General features: G+C 43.1%; 1 protein-coding gene across 5 annotated transcripts in view; it reads left to right on the forward strand.

Annotated features, from left to right (window-relative positions):
* NISCH (nischarin) overlaps window positions 1–19,573 on the forward strand; it is an 85,104-nt gene that overhangs the window by 10,685 nt on the left and 54,846 nt on the right. For all 5 annotated transcript variants that reach the window (XR_008844891.1, XM_056524137.1, XM_056524138.1 and 2 more), the window contains exons 3-9: window positions 3,442–3,624; window positions 6,760–6,808; window positions 10,435–10,598; window positions 10,768–10,863; window positions 13,371–13,466; window positions 16,735–16,887; window positions 16,987–17,055. Coding sequence is in view for 4 of the 5 variants with exons in the window: in XM_056524137.1 (XP_056380112.1) it covers window positions 3,442–3,624; window positions 6,760–6,808; window positions 10,435–10,598; window positions 10,768–10,863; window positions 13,371–13,466; window positions 16,735–16,887; window positions 16,987–17,055 (810 nt within the window). In the remaining variant the exon portion in view is untranslated. The remainder of the gene's footprint in view (window positions 1–3,441; window positions 3,625–6,759; window positions 6,809–10,434; window positions 10,599–10,767; window positions 10,864–13,370; window positions 13,467–16,734; window positions 16,888–16,986; window positions 17,056–19,573) is intronic.

Consider the following 19,573-nt stretch of genomic DNA (forward strand, 5'->3'; position numbering starts at 1 on the left):
TGCAGACCTTAGGAATTAATATGGAAAGGATAAAGAGGACCTGTAGAATCCAGGCGCTGCCAGCTTTGTCATCAGATGGTGGAATAAGGTCAAAGGAAACCTTAGGTTTTCATAAACACGATTGTTTATTGGTACAACATGGATAAAAGACAGATGACGTGTTTTGAGGGGAGGCCCCCCTCTTCCTCAGATCAGGTACAGTGGTCACTCAACATGTTGAGGGATCCGTGCAATGTAAAGTATAGGACAGTGATCTACAACCTGCGAACCTCCAGATGTTGCAAAACTACAACACCCAGCATGCCCGGAGTTGTAGTTTTGCAACATCTGGAGGTCTGCAGGTTGAAGACCACTGGTATTGGAGGTTATACTCAAGTGTGCCCGCCGCTCCGGACTGTCACCGCTCGTCACCGCTGCCCGGGATGTTGCCGTCCATCGCTGTCGCCGCGTCCCCGAGGCTCCGGCAAGGCCTCTGCTTCCCCGGTATCCTCGCTCTCCGTCGCCGACATCACGTCGCTACGCACGCCGCTCCTATTGGATGACAGGACGGCGTGCGCAGCGACGTCATGACGACGATGGAGAGTGCCGACGATGCAGAGGATCCCGAAGAGGATGCGCCGGAGCCCCGAGGACAGGTAAGTGATCGTCAGCGGACCACACGGGGCACCGTAAACGGCTATCCGGTGGCAGCTGAAGCACTGTGCTGCCGGATAGCCATTTATGCGATGGCCTCGACATAAAAAAAGCATCGTATGTTAATGCTGCCTTCAACATGCGATGGCCTCTGAGAATCCATCGTATGTTGAAATGATCGTATGTCGGGGCCATCGTAGGTCGGGGGGTCACTGTATACCTAATCGGAGAAAGAGGGGGGGGGGGGCCCTGCGCTCAAAAGTGGCTGGATTCTACAGGTCCTCTTTATCCTTTCCATGGTGATTTCTTCAGGACATGTGGCTACTTGTTTCCGGTGACCTCCGGCTCAGCAGCTTCTTTGACATCAGTGAGTACCCCTTGCATGGGGTGATATGCGCAATTATTTATTTTCTTAGGTGAGCAGCCACCTATAAGACTCGTGGGTCTCACACACCATTTTATGCCTCATTTATCAAGGGTAACACACGAGGCGCCGTTCTCATTCCTTTTTTTTTTTTTTTTTTCCTTCGATTTTTTTTTCTTTCCTAGACCTTTAGGAATTGTCAGTGTTTGTCATGATTGTTTAATACAGTAATTCACATAAATATTGGACCCATGTGGACCCAGGGTGTGCCAAGAAAACATTTCTCCCACCATCATACAACCTTCACCAATTGACACCTGACAGGGAGGGCTGATTGATTTATGCTGCTTGTACCAAATTGTAACCCTCCCATAATCATGGTGCCATAGTAATCTGAACTCGCCTGTAAAGCCCCGCCCATTACCTGATAGACACTCCCATTATTGAAATAAAAGGAGATCTCTGGCGAAAAATAATTTATCCCCTATCCACAGGTGATCGTTGGGAGTCCGACTGCTGGGCCCCCCCGCGATCACTGGGACGGGACCCGACACTCGGTGGGGAGCGCGTGCTGCAGCCTGCACGCACTCAATTCATTTCTCTGGGAGCGCCGAAAAGACCCAAGTACAGCTCCCGGGAATCATCGGCGCTCCCTTAGAAATGAATGGAGCTCATGCTGTCTACCGGTAATGACACGCGCTCCTCACTTTAAGCGCTTGGGTCCAGTCCCGGTGATCACATGGACCCCCAGCAGTCAGACCCCTGTGATCATCTACTTATCCCCTATCCTGTGTATAGGGGATAAGTTATTTTTCAGCAGAGTACTCCTTTAAGTTCACGCCCATCTGACTGATTCTTTGAATTGTCAGACAAACTATAAACCCTTATATCTTGGGAACAGAAGGGTGTATCAAGAAACTGTAAAAAGGTGCGTGATCAGGGCATTCTAAGCTATTTAATGACAGTAACATCTCAATTTTATTAGATTTCCCACAGGTCCTCTTTTAATAAATTTGTTGTATATTTGCCTAAATGACTGCAGACTACAAACTAGAGTAGATTTTTGCTATAATTAACACTAGTTTTCTATCATGAATTTTAGTAAATGTTTTAGGTCTTTTTGAGAAAGTGACTTAACCTATTTACTGTCCACCTAGTTTCCCAGTCCCCAGGAATAATCTCTAGTCTCGGGTCAGTTTTAGAGATGGACTGATACATTTCAGACAAGTTCAATATACCATTTAGAAAGCTGTCCAAAAATAGGAAATATTGCTGTGTATTTACAGTAGAATACCAACACACAAAACACCAAATACATAAAATCTACCCTTTTTAGACTCTTTATAAAAATTCTCATAGTTGTTACTGTATATACTCGAGTATAAGCTGACTTTTACAGCATGATTTTTGGTGCTGAAAACGCCCTCCTCGGCTTATACTCGAGTGAACTCTCCACCTGTCAATCCCTTCTCTGTGGTCTTCAACCTGCGGACCTCCAGATGTTGCAAAACTACAACTCCCAGCATGCCCGGACAGCCATCGGCTGTCCGGGCATGCTGGGAGTTGTAGTTTTGAAACATCTGGAGGTCCGCAGGTTGAAGACCACTGCGGCCTTCGTCATCATCCAGACCCCCCTTTTAGTTTTCTACTCACCTCCCCTCGGTGGGAAGGAAGGGAGAGCTGGTCCGGGCCATCTATGTTGCAGGGACCGTCCGGTGGGGAGGGTTATTCATTCTGGGCTGTACATTTTCACCAGGGGGGCCCTCTTTTCTCCGGGCCTGCCCCGGACTAGTGATGTTGCCTTGACAACGACACACAGGGACGCGCATGAACGTCCCTGTGCGTCGTCGTCAAGACAACGTCACTAGTCCGGGCCCGGAGCGCGGAGAAGAGGGCCTCCCAGGTGAAAATGGTCCCTGCAGCATAGATGGCCCAGACCAGCTCTCCCTTCCTTCCCACCGAGGGGAGGCGAGTAGAAAACTAAAGGGGGGGTTTGGATGATGACGAAGGCCGCAGTGGTCTTCATTCTGCGGACCTCCAGAGGTTTCAAAACTACAACTCCCAGCATGCCCGGACAGCCAATGGCTGACCAGGCATGCTGGGAGTTGTAGTTTTGCAACTTCTGGAGGTCCGCAGGTTGAAGACCACTGATGAAGGGATTGACAGGCGGTGATGATGAAGGGTGGGGATGATGACGGGGTTTGGATGATGACATGGGGGGGGTGATGATGTATTTCCCACCCTAGGCTTATAGTCGAGTCAATAACTTTTCCTGTGTTTTTGGGGTGAAATTATTGGCCTCGGCTTATATTCGGGTCGGCTTATACTCGAGTATATACGGTACATAAATTTTACCCCTTTTATACTCTTTATAAAAATTCTTATAGTTGTCATAGTTTTTTGTGTGATTTGTGCATTAATACTGACTTTCTTTCGGTTTTTAGCTTACGGCAGAGAACAAAATAGAGCGGAATTTGTTGCCTCCAAAAAAGATGATCGGAAAGAACTCCAAAAGCTTGGTGGAAAAAAGGCAGAAGGATCTGGAGGTCTACCTGCAGACTCTGCTCGCAAAGTTTCCTGTCACTGCCCCTAATGCTTTATCACATTTCCTGCACTTTCATTTATATGTAAGTTTAGTAAGTTACTCCCAGCTGGTCAGTGTGTAGCCTGCGCTCATAAGGCTCCGAAACAAGCTCTGTTATTTTAATATTAGTTCTCTGACAATGCATAGACAGACTGGACTAAAATGTGTCTTATCATTTGGGCCCTCCACCAGCTCTGAGGATGAGGGTGATAGTCCTTAGCCGGGCATAGTGATCCCCGTGTATGTGGGGTTCAGCAGAGGACTTTATTTTTTAATTACTTTTACAATGACAACCACTTTTTAGCTTTTTGTCCCATAATTGAGACACGTTATTAAAGTAATAGTTGTGGGGCCTGACCCTAAAATCCCCATTCTAGGCTGAGGAGGAGGACATGCTTATTTGGCTAAATTAAATGGATATTCCATTTTTTATTTTTTATTTATTTATTTTAAATTTTATACTTTAGTATTGTGCCTATCATGGCAAGTTATGTATCTTGTACATTTATTTGCATTATGTGTCAGGGGTGGATTGTCCCCTATTTTGTATTTTCATCGTCCCCACCCCACATCTTCAGCATTCCTCTGCACAATATATTTCTGTCGTCTAAAGACTTTCCCGGGAACCTGTGCAGCTTAAGAAAACAGCTGATCACAGGGCTTATAGGGGTACTCCGGTGAAAAACTTTTTTTTTAAATCAACTGGTGCCAGAAAGTTAAACAGATTTGTAAATTACTTCTAATAAAAAATCTTAATTCTTCCTGTACTTATTAGCTGCTGAATACTACAGCGGAAATTATTTTCTTTTTGAAACACAGAGCTGTCTGCTGACATCATGAGCACAGTGCTCTCTGCTGACATCTCTGTCCATTTTAGGAACAGTCCATTTTAACAGCATATGTTTGCTATTGGAATTTCCTTTTACGCTGGCAGTTCCTAAAATGGACTGTGTTTCAAACGGAAAAGAATTTCCACTGTAGTATTCAGCAGCTAATAAGTACAGGAAGGATTAATATTTTTTAATGGAAGAAATTTACAAACCTGTTTAACTTTCTGGCACCAGTTGATTTAAAATAAAAAAAAAAGTTTTTCATCAGAGTACCCCTTTAACTTATTTTCTTGCTTGACAAGACAGCCCCCTATGGACATGTGCAGCCCATCTGTAAGTCCTGCCATACATGCATTGAACGCGTCCCTCGCTGTCTTATGATCTCATCACAGTCTGCAGCTCGGGGGGGGGATGCACACAATTCTGTATAACTTTATGGCACCAGTTGATTTGATTTTCCGCCAGAGTACCCCTTTAAGTGCTGCAGCTCCTTCACAGTGTTGGGGGGCAATGATGTCCCATTCAAGTAAATAGTTCTATGTTGTGGCCCCTTGTACATCAGGTAGTCTGAAGCATCGCTGTCTGAAAAATACTGTGAAGGAGCTGCAGCAGAGAAAAAAAATGTTTTCAAATAAACTGGTGCCAGAAAGTTCGAAAGATTTGTAAATTGTTTCAAAAACAAAATCTTTACCCTTCCAGTACTTATCAGCTGCTTTATGCTCCACAGGAAGTTGTGTAGTTCTTTCCATTCTGACCACAGTGCTCTCTGCTGTCATGTCAGGAACTGTCCAGAGCAGGAAAGATTTGCTATGAGGAGTACCCCTTTAAAGAGGTACTCCGGTGGAAATGTTTTTTTTTTTTTTTTTTTTTTATGAACTGAAGCCAGAAAGTTAAACAGATTTGTAAATTACTTCCATTAAAAAATCTTGATCCTTTCAGTACTTTTTAGCAGCTGTATGCTACAGAGGAAATTTTTTTCTTTTTAAATGTCTTTTTTTTGTCTTGTCCACAGTGCTCTCTGCTGACACCTGATGCCCGTATCAGGAACTGTCCAGAGCAGGAAAAAATCCCCATAGCAAACCTATACTGCTCTGGACAGTTCCTCATATTGGCATCAGGTGTCAGCAGAGAGCACTGTGGACAAGACAAAAAAGAAATTCAAAAAGTAAAGAATTTCCTCTGTAGCATACAGCTGCTAAAAAGTACTGGAAAGGTAACGTTTTTTTTAATAGAAGTAATTTACAAATCTGTTTAACTTTCTGGCTTCAGTTAATTAAAAAAAATAAATACACTTTCCACCGGAGTACTCCTTTAAAGGGGTACTCTGCCCCTAGACATCTTATCCCCTATCCAAAGGATAGGGGATAAGATGTCAGATCGCTGGGGTCCCGCGGCTGGGGACCCTCTGGATCTACCATGCAGCACCTACCTGTAGCGGCTTCTGGAACCGCTGGAGGTCCTCAGGCTCAGTCCATCTCGACCGGAAGATCGTGACGTCACGACTCCGCCCCCGTGTGACTTCACACCCTGCCCCTCAATGCAAGTCTATGGGAGGCTGTCACGCCCCCTCCCATAGACTTGCATTGAGATGCGGGGTGTGACAACACGGGGGCGGAGTCGTGATATCACGATCTTCCGTCCCGGTGGTCAAGATGGTCTCAGCCCGAGGACCTCCAGCGGTTCCGGAAGCCGCTACAGGTGGGTGCTGCATGGTAGATCCAGGGGGTCCTCAGCAGCAGGACCCCGGCGAACTGACATCTTATCCCCTATCCTTTTGGATAGGGGATAAGATGTCTAGGGGCGGAGTACCCTTTTAACTAATAAATTCTCTAGGCCAGTGTTTCCCAACCGTGGGGTACCTCCAGCTGTTGCAAAACTACAACTCCCAGCATGCCCGGACAGCCAAAGGCTGTCCGGGCATGCTGGGAGTTGTAGTTTTGCAACAGCTGGAGGCATCCCAGTTGGGAAACACTGCTCTAGGCATACCATGGTATTGGTTTTGCCAAGAGGCTTTTTATTTATTTTATTTTTTAATTCCTTTCTATTTTACCTGACACAATCCAAAATGTTTTTTAACTGGTTTCTCCGCATTAAAGATACTATATTGTAATATTGTTGCACCTTATTGCTGTAGTTTGTGTTATGCTTCATAGACATAATCAACATACTTGTCTGCTCTCTCTACTGGGGAGGGTGGATGTCTCTAGAGGATAACCTATGTCCATTGACTGAATGTGTAGAGCTAATGCCTGACTGTATGACCCGTCTGGATGTCTCGTGGATGTCTCGTGGATGTCTCGTGGATGTCTTGTGCTTTGTCTATAATAAAGGATCATTTGTGTTTGCAGGAAATCCATGGAATTGCAGCTGTTCTGGCTGAGGAGCTTTTCCATAATGGTAATTTTATTCATTGAGCTGATAAGATGAGGATATTTTTCAGACCTATAAATGAACAAATGTGACACAAAGATCTTTTTGTTTTATTATACGTAGTTTGAGTACTGAGGTTTGTGGAAAGCCTGTACCTCTGTATTATTTTGTATTATTTATTATTAAATACTTCCCGCAAACTAATAATGTTTCTTTGCTTCTTTCTCTCATGACGTGCCTATAAGATTAAGAGCCTATTCACACGTGCAGTATTCTGTGCAGATTTGAAGCAGTTTGTTCAGTCATTTAGTTTACATGGAACTCTGCAGCATCAAAATCTGAAGCCTCAAATCCTGTGTATCAAATATGAGCAGGATACAGTGCGGGAGAATTCACCCTAACGGTAGGGTCACACGTAATGGATCCGCAGCGTATTTTACATTGCGGATCCGCTGGTGACCCAACTCATATTGTGCTTCCTGCTGTTGCCGGACCCACCCGTCCGCCCCCTTTCCTGCTCGCCCTGCCCCCTGGCCTGCTTTCAGCAGGAGGCACAATATGTTGGGTCACCGGCGGATCTGCAGTGTAAAATACGCCGTGGATCCGTTATGTGTGAACCTACCCTAAAGGTGTATTCCCATCTGCACAAGTATAGCATATCCGAAGAATATGCCTTAAATGGCTGATAGATGCCAGTTCACCTCCTCTGGGACCTGTTTCAAGATTGAGGTCTCCTCAGGACTGGTTTCAGACGCTTGTAGGTGGTCAGAAAGCAGAAAACAGCCAAGGCAGTTGTTTATCTTCCTATGGGAGTTGCACAGACTGCATAGGATTTCCATAACTGCATAGTTTCCATAACTCCCAAGTTATCAATACAGAACGGCTTGTGGTGCTAAACTGTATACACCTATTATTAAAGGGGTTGTGCGCTGCCCTGCAGTTCGGAGCTCCGCTCACAGCATCCGGAAGGTCATTACTCCGAACGCTGTGTGCGGGCTTCCGTGTTCGCGGCCACTGGGCGTGACGTCACGCCCGGCTCCTTCGTGACGTCTCGCCTGCCCCCTCATGACATCTCGCCCGCCCCCACAACGAAAGTCTATGGGAAGGGGGCGCGACCGCTGTCACTCCCCCTTCCCATAGATTTTGGTAGAGGGGGCGGGCGTGACATCACGAGGGGGCGGGAGAGACGTCACGAAGGGGCCAGGCGTGACGTCACGCCCAGTGGCCGCGAACACGGAAGCCCGCACACAGCGTTCGGAGTAATGACCTTCCGGATGCTGTGAGTGGAACTCCGAACTGCAGGGCAGCGCACTACCCCTTTTAAAGGGGTTATCCAGGAATCTAAAAACTGACCCATTTTCTTTCAAAGACCGCTCCCTGTTTGTCTCCACTTGGCTCCATTCACTTCAATGGAACTGACTTGCAAAACCACACCCAACCTGGAGACAGACTGGGAGCGGACTGTGAAAGAAATTATGTTTTTTCGTTTCCTTGGTAACCCCTTTAACTTCTGTAAGAGTTTCACCATGTACGTAAAACAATCTTCTCTATTGACCACCTATGGTGGCTGCAACCAAGCTAGAGGGGGCCCCCAATCTCGAAATAGATGGAACTTCCACCTCTGAGACCTTTGCCTATGAGACCTTTTTGGCATATCCTGTGAATATGACATAAATGTCCAGTTGGGAATACCCCTTTAAAGCTACCACAATTAACTGATCAAGGCTAGACCGGCTTCTCACCTCCCATCAAACCACCACTAGCCAGATCTTTTGTGTTTGAGAAAAATCTTTTCCGATAAAAATGATCCTGGGTATTTTTTTTGTAATACCGTATATACTCGAGTATAAGCCGAGTTTTTCAGCACGATTTTTCGTGCTGAAAACGCCCCCCTCGGCTTATACTCGAGTGAACTCCGCCTGTCAATCCCTTCTCAGTGGTCTTCAACCTGCGGAACTCCAGAGGTTGCAAAACTACAACTCCCAGCATGCCCGGACAGCCATCGGCTGTCCGGACATGCTGGGAGTTGTAGTTTTGAAACCTCTGGAGGTCCGCAGGTTGAAGACCACCGATGAAGGGATTGACAGGCGGTGATGATGAAGGGGGGGGATAATGACGGGGTCTGGATCATGACGAAGGCCGCAGTGGTCTTCAATCTGCGGACCTCCAGAGGTTTCAAAACTACATCTCCCAGCATGCCCGGACAGCCGATGGCTGTCCGGGCATGCTGGGAGTTATAGTTTTGCAACATCTGGAGGTCCGCAGGTTGAAGACCACTGATGAAGGGATTGACAGGGGGTGATGATGGAGGGGGGGGGGGGGGATGATGATAAGGGTTTGGATGATGCCAGGGGGGGGGATGATGTATTTCCCACCCTAGGCTTATAGTCGAGTCAATAACTTTTCCTGGGTTTTGGGGGTAAAATTAGGGGCCTCGGCTTATATTCGGGTCGACTTATACTCGAGTATATACGGTATATATGTATGTGTATGTATGTGTGTGTGTGTATATATATATATATATATATATATAATGTACTGACATTAATAGCAAAAAGCACAGAGCAGAAAAGATAATACCAAATTCTCCACACTGACCCCAAGAGTTCACCAACAAACCATATACCCATACAGGAATTCTAATTCTGTATAACTTTCCTGCTTTTTTTTATTTATTTTTTTTCATTTAAAATATATTGGAATCATTATTGCTCTACTCTTCTCTAAGCTTTTTTTTTTTTTTTTTTTTTTTTTTTTGTAGAGGACCTCTAAACCGGAGCTGTATTTTAACATGTTTTTCCAGTTGTTTGTAAATAAAGTTTCATCATTTTATAATTAAAGTTTCGTAGTTTTTTTTTTTAAATATACTTTGTGCTATATTAAATTTATACATTTTCTGATTTCTTTTTCCTGTCATTAAAGGGGTACTCCGCTGCTCAGCGTTTGGAACAAACTGTTCCGAACGCTGGAGCCGGCACCGGGAGTTCGTGATGTGATAGCCCCGCCCCTCATGGTGTCAAGCCCTGCCCCCTCAATGCAAGTCTAGGGGAGGGGGCGTTACAGCCATCATACCCCCTCCCATAGTCTTGCATTGAGGGGGCGAAGCGTGACGTAATGAGGGGGCGGGGCTATGACGTCACAGGCTCCTGGCTCCAGCGCTTGGGACAGTTTGTTCCCAACGCTGAGCAGCAGCGTACCCCTTTAAGTAAGAATGTTCTTGTCACATATAGATATAACTATTATTACTATTAACACTAAGCTTTGGTTGTAAACAGGAATACGATTTCTATTCAGGAAGAACAGGAGAAATCAGTTTGCAAATGTTGCATAACTTCTCCTTTTGCGATTAGTCAACTTTATTTATGTAAGACCGGACAGCCATTCTAAAGGAGTATTCCAGTGTTTTTAAAAATGTAGATATAGATAGATATTTTTTTATACTTACAATATTCTAAAATGGGAAGAAAAAAATCTCTACTTTTGGCTATGAAATTACAATATTCCAAATAGTTCACCTCTGGTGCTATGAGTTTGCAGAAGAGGCCGTGTTGTAGTCAAACCAGTGAAGGAGCTAACGGAGACGGATAAATAGTCCAAGATTACTGTAGTTGTGGTTGGAAAAAAGTTTACGTTGAGTTTTATCTTTCTTCTAGGTGAACAGTTACTTGTAGCAGGAGAAGTATTCCATATGAGGCCTCTTCAGCTATATGCAATAACACAGCTACTTCGGCATGCCAAGCCAACGTGCATCAATGGGGATGCCAAAACTGATCTGGGACATATACTTGACTTTACTTGTAGACTCAAGTATTTGAAGGTAAAGAATATGAGAAGAATTATACTGTGTGTTATGTGAGTCTGTTGTGTGTGTCTTTTTTATTTGCTCATATTCTACAGTAAAATCCTGTATTGGGATCCGCTCTTTTCACTTTCTTGTAATAAGCAACATATGTTTTTAAGAGTTGATTTTTCATGTTTTCTCTCAGATCAGTGGCACTCGAGGTCCAGTAGGAACAAGTAACATCCAAGAGCATTTACTGCCATATGATCTCTCTGTATTTAAATCCCTTTGTCAGATAGAGGTACGTAATAATGCAAATAACATTTACTCATACTATCTAAGAGTTACAATGATTAAACAGTTTAGGAACACATCAGAGATTATCACTAAGGCTCAGGATGTTTGATACATCAGTCGCATCTTTAGGTGGTCTAACTTAAATTTAAAGAGTACCTGTTATGATCTTAATACATTTTATCAAACACTTAAAGAAAACAATAGTGGCACCGGTACCTTTTAACTTGCAACTCTTCAAGATGGATTTAACACACACACACCAGGTAAGGTAACTAGTTACTCCAGTAGCGGTGGTGCTAGGACAATGCAGACAGTAATCAGTAATAGTTATATCAAAGGGACGGACAGGCGTCCTGCACTCACCGCGTAAGACCTGGTTATCCAGCTCCCATCTTGGGCTGCTTCACCGGTAGGAATCCTAAGACAGCGTGGGGCGCTCAGAGGCGACTGCCGGCCTCCGGCTGGATGAAGCGCATTCCTATGCATGAAACGCTGGCAGTCGCCTCCGGCCGGATGGAGCTCATTCCTATGCGTGAAACGCTGCCAGTCACCTCCGGCCGGATGGAGCGCATTCCTATGCGTGAAACGCCGGCAGTCACCTCCGGCCGGATGGAGCGCATTCCTATGCGAGAAACCGCCGGCAGTCTCTTCTGAGCGCCCCACGCCTTCTTAGGATGCCTGCCGGTGAAGCAGCCCGAGATGGGAGCTGGATAACCAGGTCTTATGCGGTGAGTGCAGGACGCCTGTCCTTCCCTTTGATATACCTATTAATAAATTTAATAGTTACAAAATGTTATTAAGAAGTATATTAGAAAGGTAATTCAAATAGGCTCATCTATAACATTAAAGGGGTATTCCAGGCAAAAACTTTTTTTTTTGTAAATTACTTCTATTAAAAAATCTTAATCCTTCCAATAGTTATTAGCGTCTGACGTTTTCTGTCTAACTGCTCAATGATGATGTCACGTCCCGGGAGCTGTGCATGATGGGAGAATATCCCCGGGACGTGAGTCATCAGAGAGCAATTAGACAGAAAACAACAACTCAACTTCAGAAGCTAATAAGTATTGGAAGGATTAAGATTTTTTTATAGAAGTAATTTACAAATCTGTTTAACTTTCCGGAGCCAGTTGATATATAAAAAAAATTTTGGCCTGGTATACCCCTTTAATTTTAATTACTCATGACAGGTACCCTTTAAATGAATGTATAAGTTATCTCACTTTACTCCAAATTTGTTGGCTTACTTTAATCCGAAATGTTGCATCAAAATTTTGGTGCAATTTTTTGGCACACACGGTCACAAAAAAATGTGTATAAGGCTGCATTCACACCTCGTTTTTGCAATACGGTTGCCGTATCCGGTTTGGTTTAAAAAACTGTATCGAACCGTATTGTAAACCGTATGCCAACCGTAGCATCAGGTTGTGTACGTTTTGCATCATTTCCGGTTGTATACGGTTTTTAATGGTACACTAAACCGTAGTCTACTACGGTTTTGTGTCCAGGTCAAAAACCGTATCCAACCTGTATACGGTTATTCTAAAATGGAGTTCTATGGTAACTGTATGTGCATACGGTTACGTCCGGTTTGCACAATAAGTTTTTTCATTTTTTCGTGCAGGTTGGCGGGGCATTATCGGATTATCGGCAAGGTAATTGCCGATACCGATAACATCCAAAATCGTGAATATCAGCCGATAATATCGGCCAAACCGATAATCTGTCGATCTCTAGTTTTAAACTCTGTACTAGTAGATTCAGCTTTCTCCCCCGGCGTTAGAGGAAGGGACGAGTTTGATGCAGGAAAATGCTGAATCTGCTGTATCATTGAAGCTTGCTTCTCGTCCTTCGGGAATTCCCTGATTGATGTAACTTTTTTGCTCACGTAGCAATGGGATTTAAGGCTGTGTTGTGTAAATCAATACTAGATTACCAGATGACCAGAAGTTTGTTTACTTGGACATATTAGGACCAGAGCCAGTAAGGTCCATTTTTCAGTATCTCTCTCTGTGATTAAAGGGGTTAATCCAGGATTAGAAAAAACACAGAACAAATAAAACACATTTGTCCCCAGGTTGTGTGTGATATTGCAACTCCGTTCCATTGAAGTGAATGGGGTCAAGTTGCAATACCGCACAAAATCTGTGAACAGGAGTGGTGCTGTTTTTCTCAGTTTTTAGCTCTGTTTTTCTTTGACTGGATAACCCATTTAAACTTCCCATAACCTTCCTGGTAATCATTTTTTTTTTTCCATGAAAATTGTCAGCATGTCCTTTTTTCTTGAGAAAGCATTTCCCAATGGTTGCCGTCAGGTCTGTGAACACTGATAATGTTCCAGTAAGTTCATCTATCACTTGAAGCAGCTGACGGTCACCAAAATTCCCCATCGATGCATTCCGTTCTGTGTTGTCAGCAGAGATAGTTAATACACCACTTCAGGAAGCGCCCTCCCCCGTATTGTTCTCAGTAAACAGATTATTAGCTTATCACCCTGATAATGTTTTTTAGATCTGCCATTCGGATGCCGAACTTATCAAGGGATTCACCTCCAGCAAGAAGACTTTGGCAACCATGACTGTTCAGTTTTCAGCATCATCATTAAAGGTGCTAAATACATAAATGATGTCTCATGTCGGCATGTTGTTATTGCTTTAAGGGGTACTCCGGTGGGAAACTTTTTATTTTATTTATTTATTTTATATCAACCGATGCCAGGAAGTTAAACAGATTTGTAAATTAGGATTATATTTTAACCACACCTCAAGAATACCACCCTGCCGGGTACTCAATGAAAATCAATTGAAACAGATAGTTTGAAAAAAATTTAAAGATTTATTAAAATTAAAAAAGACCTGTTCACATGTAAAACATAATATTCAGAGCAATAAAAAAATTATTGAAATGAACTGCCATTGGGCCCTAATGTCAGATTTTAGTGAATAATAAAGAGCAACTACCAATTTTAAGAATGTCAGCAAAACTATGTGTTAGCAAATGCCGATAGTCCGGAACAGACTGATAGTCCGGCAATTGGAGTGTTTGAGGAAAACACGGCCCTTTCCTCAGAAGGCTTGTACAAGCCTACTGAGGAAAGGGCCGTGTTTAAAACATATGAGAGCCCTGAAACGCGTCTAGGTTTATTCTACATCACCGATACCCGATTATCCACCGGTGACCTCCGATCCAGCTCTGCAAATCAACAGATGATTCCTGAGACCATCTTCCAGGCAGCGCTGCCAAGCACCTGTGACGTCACCTATAACTGAGTTTTCCAGAGGCCCGCACCTGTTCTTCTGCTGAGATACCACCTACAGCGAACAACTTCTGAAAGCGGCTATTTCTCCAACTGGCCCTTGGCAGGCTGACCGCCGCTAAGACACATGCCAGCGTCTGGTACCATCTCAAAAGTGTGGATCTCAACTTCTGCAAGCGGCTAATTTTCCAACTGGTCTGTGGCAGGCTGACCACCGCTAAGACGCATGCCAGCGTCTGGTACCATCTCAAAAGTGCGGGCCTCACAATCTAACTCCAGGTGACCTTATATCAAGTTTATTGCAGACTGGTAATTATAATAATCCTATTTACAACATCTATAGGATTTGAGCTCATTCCGGATTACCGGAGGCCGGATCATCCAAAGTGACATTCAAATTGTTACATTTTTCTATGCAAGTTATCGGTGTTTGTTGATATTGTTCTTTTATTCTATTTTATTTTAATTCCCTCGGCACAAGGGCCCTGTGCTTAGAGGATATATTTACCAAAAATGATATATTATATATTTTAAACAGTGTAATAAATATACATTTTCATACTTTAATTGAAGCACGATCCAGTTTTCATTATTATTATTTCTCATCCTTGTATCAGGGAACTGATGCTAACTTTGAGGGGTTGGCTACTGTTTAAACAATTTCTTTGCTATTCCCCAACACCAGGTGTAGGTGTATAGCCCTCTTACCTCGGTTAGCTCATTGTGAGCTGCACATCCCCAATCGTTTTTTTACCTAATTTACAAATCTGTTTTAACTTTCTGGCACCAGTTGATTTGAAAAATAAAAATAAAAGTTTTCCAGTGGAGTACCCCTTTAATTTCTTATTACATAGTTCATGGTAGTAATTTATCTTCCTCTGTCAGGCAACATGTGGAGAGCGAGGTGATACTGTACACAGCTCATATAAGCAGCTGTCGTCTCTTGTGGGGGGGTTTCACCCATATTTTTGCCCAAATTGATGTATATTTTGTGTGCTGTAAATAGAATTTTATTGATCCCTTCTTATTAGCACTATACTGTATTTTTACTAAAAAGAGCAATTGTTCCTCTTTCCTGCCCATTCTTCTGCTGCAAATCTATGAACGCAGAAAAAAATTCAGAAAAAATGTATTAAAAGTTTTATATAAGCAAATATGGTTTCAATAAAAAGTACAGATCACGGCGCAAAAAATGAGCCCTCATATCGCCGCTTATACGGAAAAATAGGGGGATTTTAAATGTACTAATTTGGTTAAAAAGTTTGCAATTTTTTTTAAGCGAAGCAGTAATAGAAAAGTATATTATCATGGGTATCATGTTAATCGTATTGACCCAAAGTATAAAGAACATATGTCATTTTTACCATAAATTATATGGCGTGAAAACGAAACCTTCCAAAATTTGCTAAATTGCGGTTTTCTTTTTCTTTTCCCCACACACATAATATTTTTTTGGTTGCACCATACATTTTATGGTAAAGTGAGTGATGGCATTACAACAGACAACTGGTCGCACAAAAAACAAGCCCTCGAACTAGTCTGTGGATGAAAATATAAAAGTTATGATTTCTTGATGTTAGATTGCCGCGGTCCCGCTGCTGGGGACTCTGGGGATCGCCGCTGCGGCACCCCGCTATCATTACTGCGCAGAGCGAGTTCGCTCTGTGCGTAATGACGGGCTATACAGGGGCCGGAGCAGCTTGACGTCATGGCTCCGCCCCTCATGACATCACGGCCCGTCCCCTTAATGCAAGTCTATGGAAGGGGGCGTGATGACCGCCACGCCCCCTCCCATAGACTTGTATTGACGGGCGGGCCGTGACGTCACGAGGGGCGGAGCCGTGATGTAACGATGCTCCGGCCCTGTATTGCCCGTCATTAAGTGCAGAGCGAACTCGCTCTGCGCAGTAATGACAGCGGGGTGCTGTAGCGGCGATCCCCAGAGTCCCCAGCATCGGGACCCCGGTGATCTGACATCTTTTCCCTATCCTTTGGATAGGGGATAAGATGTCTAGGGGCGGAGTACCCCTTTAAGGCCCAAATGGGCTGCGTCCTTAAGGGGTTAAGATAAAAATGAAAGAAGCAATCTGCTTTCTACGGGCAACTCTTACTCTACACAGGTATTGATAAATCCCCCTCCCAGTAACCATAAGCACACAGCCAAGGCAACACCGGAGTGGCCCTGTCCCCATCTAACTTGATACAGCTTGGTCCTCTGGTGGCGCTAGGACCGCTCAAAATGCGCCTTCTCATAGGCGGCAATGCATTTCCAAGCAGATCCTGTATAGACAAGTGTATAAGTGTATTCTTTTTGTCGTCGCCGTGATCTGGATTTCTGATGTGTTGTCTTAACATGTCAGAAGCTTGTAGAAATAAGTTTTTTTTTTTTGTTTTTTTTTTTGTTTTTTTTTGCTGTTGAATAAACTTCGTCCACATGTTTGTTTTGTTGGGAGGTTGAACCCTTATCTCCCTTAGACCTGTGTAAAATATAAATTTTCTCCTTGTGTGACTGATAAAGACTGTTTGAACCATAAAAATGTGAGTCATTTATGTGAACAAAGCATTGTTATGATCTGTAGCATAACTGTGTCTAAAGCAGACGGGTTTCGGCCTTTTCAGGACATCTTGGTACCAGAAGCTCTTGAGTTTGAACATTGGGTGGCAGAAGGCACTTCTTCAGATTGTCCTATTACAGCTGTGGTCCCAAAATGGAGCGCCCTGACCACTGTGGATATGAGCCACAACCAGATCTCTGCTATAGATGATTCGGTGGTAAGAATGCTTCCATGTAGCCTCGCCTGATATGTAGAGCTAGGTTTCATACATAATCATCTTTTTTGAATTTATATTTTGGTTGTTTTTTCTTTTCAGAAACTTACTCCACAAGTAGAATTTCTGGCCTTGAGTCATAACCATATATGCTCAATAGAGAATCTACAGGTAAGGGGACTCGTACCATATGCACAAATCGATATTAATAAGTCTGCAAAGCACATTCTTTTCTACACACTAATCTAAATTTCTACACTCAGTATGATGAGACCTTTTGGGTATATTGCCTTCCAGCCTTGGTCCTAGTGTTGGACATAGTAAATGCTGGTTAAATAAATTAAAATTAATAAAATACATATATAAAAGTTAGAAAGTGTAATTGAGGCAGCATACATCCAGTAAAAGCTGAATTGTCTGGGATGAACTGAAAAACTCTGCATTTCCTTAAAGGGGTACTCCCGTTGAAATCTTTTTATTTTTTTTATTTTTATTTTTTTTATCAACTGGTCCCAGAAAGTTTCAGATTTGTAAATTACTTCTATTAAAAAAATCTTAATCCTTCCAGTACTTTTTAGGGGCTGTATACTACAGAGGAAATGTTTTTCTTTTTGGACTTCTCTTATGTCACGACCACAGTGCTCTCTGCTGACATCTCTGTCCATTTTAGGAACTGTCCAGAGCAGCATATGTTTGCTATGGGGATTTTCTCCTGCTCTGGACAGTTCCTAAAATGGACAGAGAGCACTGTGGTTGTAACATAAGAGAAATCCAAAAAGAAAAACATTTCCTCTGTAGTATACAGCCCCTAAAAAGTACTGGAAGGATTAAGATTTTTTTTAACCCCTTAAGGACCAAGGACGTACCGGTACGTCCTTGGTCCTGCTCTCCTGATATAACGCGTCATAGTGAATCCGGGTCCCGCCTCTAATAGCGTGCAGCGCCGCGCGCTATTAACCCTTTAGCCGCGTGCTCAGAGCTGAGCCGCGCGGCTAAAAGCGAAAGTTGCCTGAGATCCAGGCATGAGCAGTCATGCGGCAGAATCGTTGATCACTGGTTTCTTATGAGAAACCAGTGATCAATGATGATCAGTGTGTGCAGTGTTATAGGTCCCTATGGGACCTATAACACTGCAAAAAAAAAAGTGAATAAAGATCATTTAACTCCTCCCCTATTAAAAGTTTGAATCACCCCGATTTTCCAATAAAAAAAAAAAACAGTGCAAATAAAAATAAACATATATGGTATCACCGCGTGCGGAAATGTCCGAATTATAAAAATATATCATTAATTAAACCGCTCGGTCAATGGCGTGCGCGCAAAAAAATTCCAAAGTCCAAAATAGTGCATTTTTGGTCACTTTTTATATCATTTAAAAATGAATAAAAAGCGATCAATAAGTTCTATCAATGCAAAAATGGTACCGTTAAAAACTTCAGATCACCGCGCAAAAAATGAGCGCTCATACCGTCCCATACATGGAAAAATTAAAAGGTTATAGGGGTCAGAAGATGACAATTTTAAACGTATTAATTTTCCTGCATGTAATTATGATTTTTTCCAGAAGTCCGACAAAATCAAACCTATATAAGTAGGGTATCATTTTAATCGTATGGACCTACAGAATAAAGATAAGGTGTCATTTTTACCAAAAAATGTACTGTGTAGAAACGGAAGCCCCCAAAAGTTACAAAACGGCAGGTTTTATTTTCAGTTTTGTCGCACTATGATTTTTTTTTCCGTTTCACCGTAGATTTTTGGGCAAAATGACTGATATCATTACAAAGTAGAATTGGTGGCGCAAAAAAGAAGCCATCATATGGATTTTTAGGTGCAAAATTGAAAGAGTTATGATTTTTTAAAGGCAAGGAGCAAAAAACGAAAATGCAAAAACTGAAAAAAACCCAGTCCTTAAGGGGTTAACAGAAGTAATTTACAAATCTGTTTAACTTTCTGGCACCAGTTGATAAAAAAAAAAAAAAAATTCCACGGGAGTACCCCTTTTAAGTGTAACTGCAATTGGGATATGGCAAATGACTATGCAGCTCTCTCCGCAGCTCGTGAAATCTGTCCCTAGCAATAGACCCAGTGCCATAGAATCACATTATGGTGGGTCTCATTCTGGGGACAGATTTCGCACAGCTAAGAGCTGCGGTGAGGAAGACCCCTGTTTAAGGCATTTTGGCGCTGCATTCAAAGTGAAGATAAAAGGACATGGTGCTGCATTATCCTTTGTTACATCACCATTGCAGTTACGCTTTGGTTAAGCTGATGGCCATTACACAGTTCTGGCTTTTTTTTACGTGTCTGTGTAGAACTGCAGACAAAGCCTCTTTTCACATGTAACCTCTCATTTTTCCCTCATATGGAGCTGCAAATACTTTACCACTAGAGATGAGCGAACTTACAGTAAATTCGATTCGTCACAAACTTCTCGGCTCGGCAGTTGATGACTTATCCTACATAAATGAGTTCAGCTTTCAGGTGCTCCGGTGGGCTGGAAAAGGTGGATACATTCCTAGGAAAGAGTCCCCTAGGACTGTATCCACCTTTTCCAGCCCACCGGAGCACCTAAAAGCTGAACTAATTTATGCAGGAAAAGTCATCAACTGGCGAGCCGAGAAGTTTGTGACGAATCGAATTTACTGTAAGTTCGCTCATCTCTATTTACCACCAGTTAGATCCTGAC

Source organism: Hyla sarda, chromosome 6, assembly GCF_029499605.1.
Source record: "Hyla sarda isolate aHylSar1 chromosome 6, aHylSar1.hap1, whole genome shotgun sequence".
Classification (NCBI taxonomy): Eukaryota; Metazoa; Chordata; class Amphibia; order Anura; family Hylidae; genus Hyla; species Hyla sarda.